General features: G+C 36.9%; 1 protein-coding gene across 1 annotated transcript; it reads left to right on the top strand.

The window, feature by feature from the left end:
- The first annotated feature begins 529 nt into the window (after positions 1 to 529).
- LOC145623938 (large ribosomal subunit protein eL27y-like) lies at positions 530 to 1,184 on the top strand. The gene has a single exon (XM_081676857.1). The coding sequence runs from the start codon at positions 597 to 599 to the stop codon at positions 1,002 to 1,004; it is 408 nt and encodes a 135-aa protein (XP_081532983.1). The 5' UTR covers positions 530 to 596; the 3' UTR covers positions 1,005 to 1,184.
- Positions 1,185 to 1,662: the final 478 nt, after the last annotated feature.

Below are 1,662 nucleotides of genomic sequence, written 5' to 3'. Positions count from 1 at the left end.
AGGAGTAGCGCATGTTTTTTTAGATTTTGTTACTTTTAGCAAATAAATGACGCGTGCGTGAACCTCCGTTATTTTTTGCTGAGCTGGACGCTGGCCACACTGTGTGGCCAGCTGCACAGGAGATGCGCTATATATTTAGGGCCTATTCTCATTGACTGAACTCAGCTGAACTGAGCTGAACTGAACTGAACTGAACTGAACTGAACTGAATATTTTATAAGAGAAGGAAATTAGGAGCTGAATTGAACTGAGCTGAATTAAACTGAACTGAATTTCAATGTAAGAGAACAAACCCTTAATATTGTTGCACCTAAATTAATGCACTGGTGTATAGCTAAAAATTTGGGAAAAACTAACTACGAAGTATCTTATTTTTCATGACCAACAGGCAATCAGTGACTCCATATCTTATTTCATTCCATTGGAGCCCATAACAATTTCTAGCCCATTATCATTATTATTTGACACCAAAGTCCAAACCCTACCAAAACAATCACCCCCAAATATAAATAACCCCACTTCTCCAAACCCTAATTTCCGAAACCAGAACCCAGCCCCCCTTCCGCGAGGAGAGAGAGAGAGAGAAAACCCTAAAAATGGTGAAGTTTCTCAAACCAGGGAAGGCCGTAATCCTCCTTCAAGGTCGTTACGCCGGGCGCAAGGCCGTGATAGTCCGCAACTTCGACGAAGGTAGCCGCGACCGCCGTTACGGGCACTGTCTCGTCGCCGGCATCAACAAGTACCCGAAGAAGGTGATTCGCAAGGATTCCGCCAAGAAACAAGCGAAGAAATCGAGGGTCAAATGCTTCGTCAAAGTTGTGAATTACAATCACATCATGCCTACTCGTTACACTCTTGATGTTGATCTTAAGGATGTTGTTTCTGCTGAAGTTCTTCAATCCAAGGATAAGAAGGTTACTGCTGCGAAAGAGACTAAGGCTAGGTTCGAGGAGAGGTTCAAGACTGGAAAGAATCGTTGGTTTTTCTCCAAACTCAGGTTTTAGAGAAAGAAAAAACAGTAATATTTTTCATGGTTTTTTTTATTCCAATGTTGGATTGGTGTTATCTTTTTAGGATTAATTTTGGTCACATTATTGCTATGGTTTTGTTTATGGGTATTTTCGATGATTTTGATATATGATGAACCCATTTTATCAATGCTTTATGCTATGTTGTTCTGTTTAGTGATTACGATTATATATGTGTTGATTTTAAGCTTAAATTTGTTTTGGTTGTCAGTATGAAATTTGTTAAGGTTGTTCTGTGTTTACAAATTAAATTAATTAATGGTTGTTCCTAATATGTTAATATTATTTATTACTGTAATTATATTTCGAAGGGTAATGAATTTGAGAATATGTTTGTATCCTCTGACCGCAAAAACAAGAAAAAAACAAGACCGATTTAAATAGATTTTCGGAAAATGAAAATCTGATTTTTATTTGAGCTTACTGTGCAGTATAGTGTTTTAAATTATTTAATTTGATATAGTAAGTTTGGGTTTTGACCGATTTAAAGAGATTTTTGGAACTTGGAATGAAATCTGATTTTAGTTTTTGCGTGTTAGCAAAACTTTTGCGAGTCTAAGATCAGTCGGTTGCTCGAATCTCATGAATATGAGACCAAGTGTGCATACTTTTCATATTTGAATCTATGAAAAAT

This window comes from Chenopodium album, chromosome 3 (assembly GCF_948465745.1).
Source record: "Chenopodium album chromosome 3, dcCheAlbu1.1, whole genome shotgun sequence".
Lineage (NCBI taxonomy): Eukaryota > Viridiplantae > Streptophyta > Magnoliopsida > Caryophyllales > Amaranthaceae > Chenopodium > Chenopodium album.
Note: the sequence above shows the minus strand (reverse complement) of the source record. Positions and strands in the feature narration are given on the sequence as shown.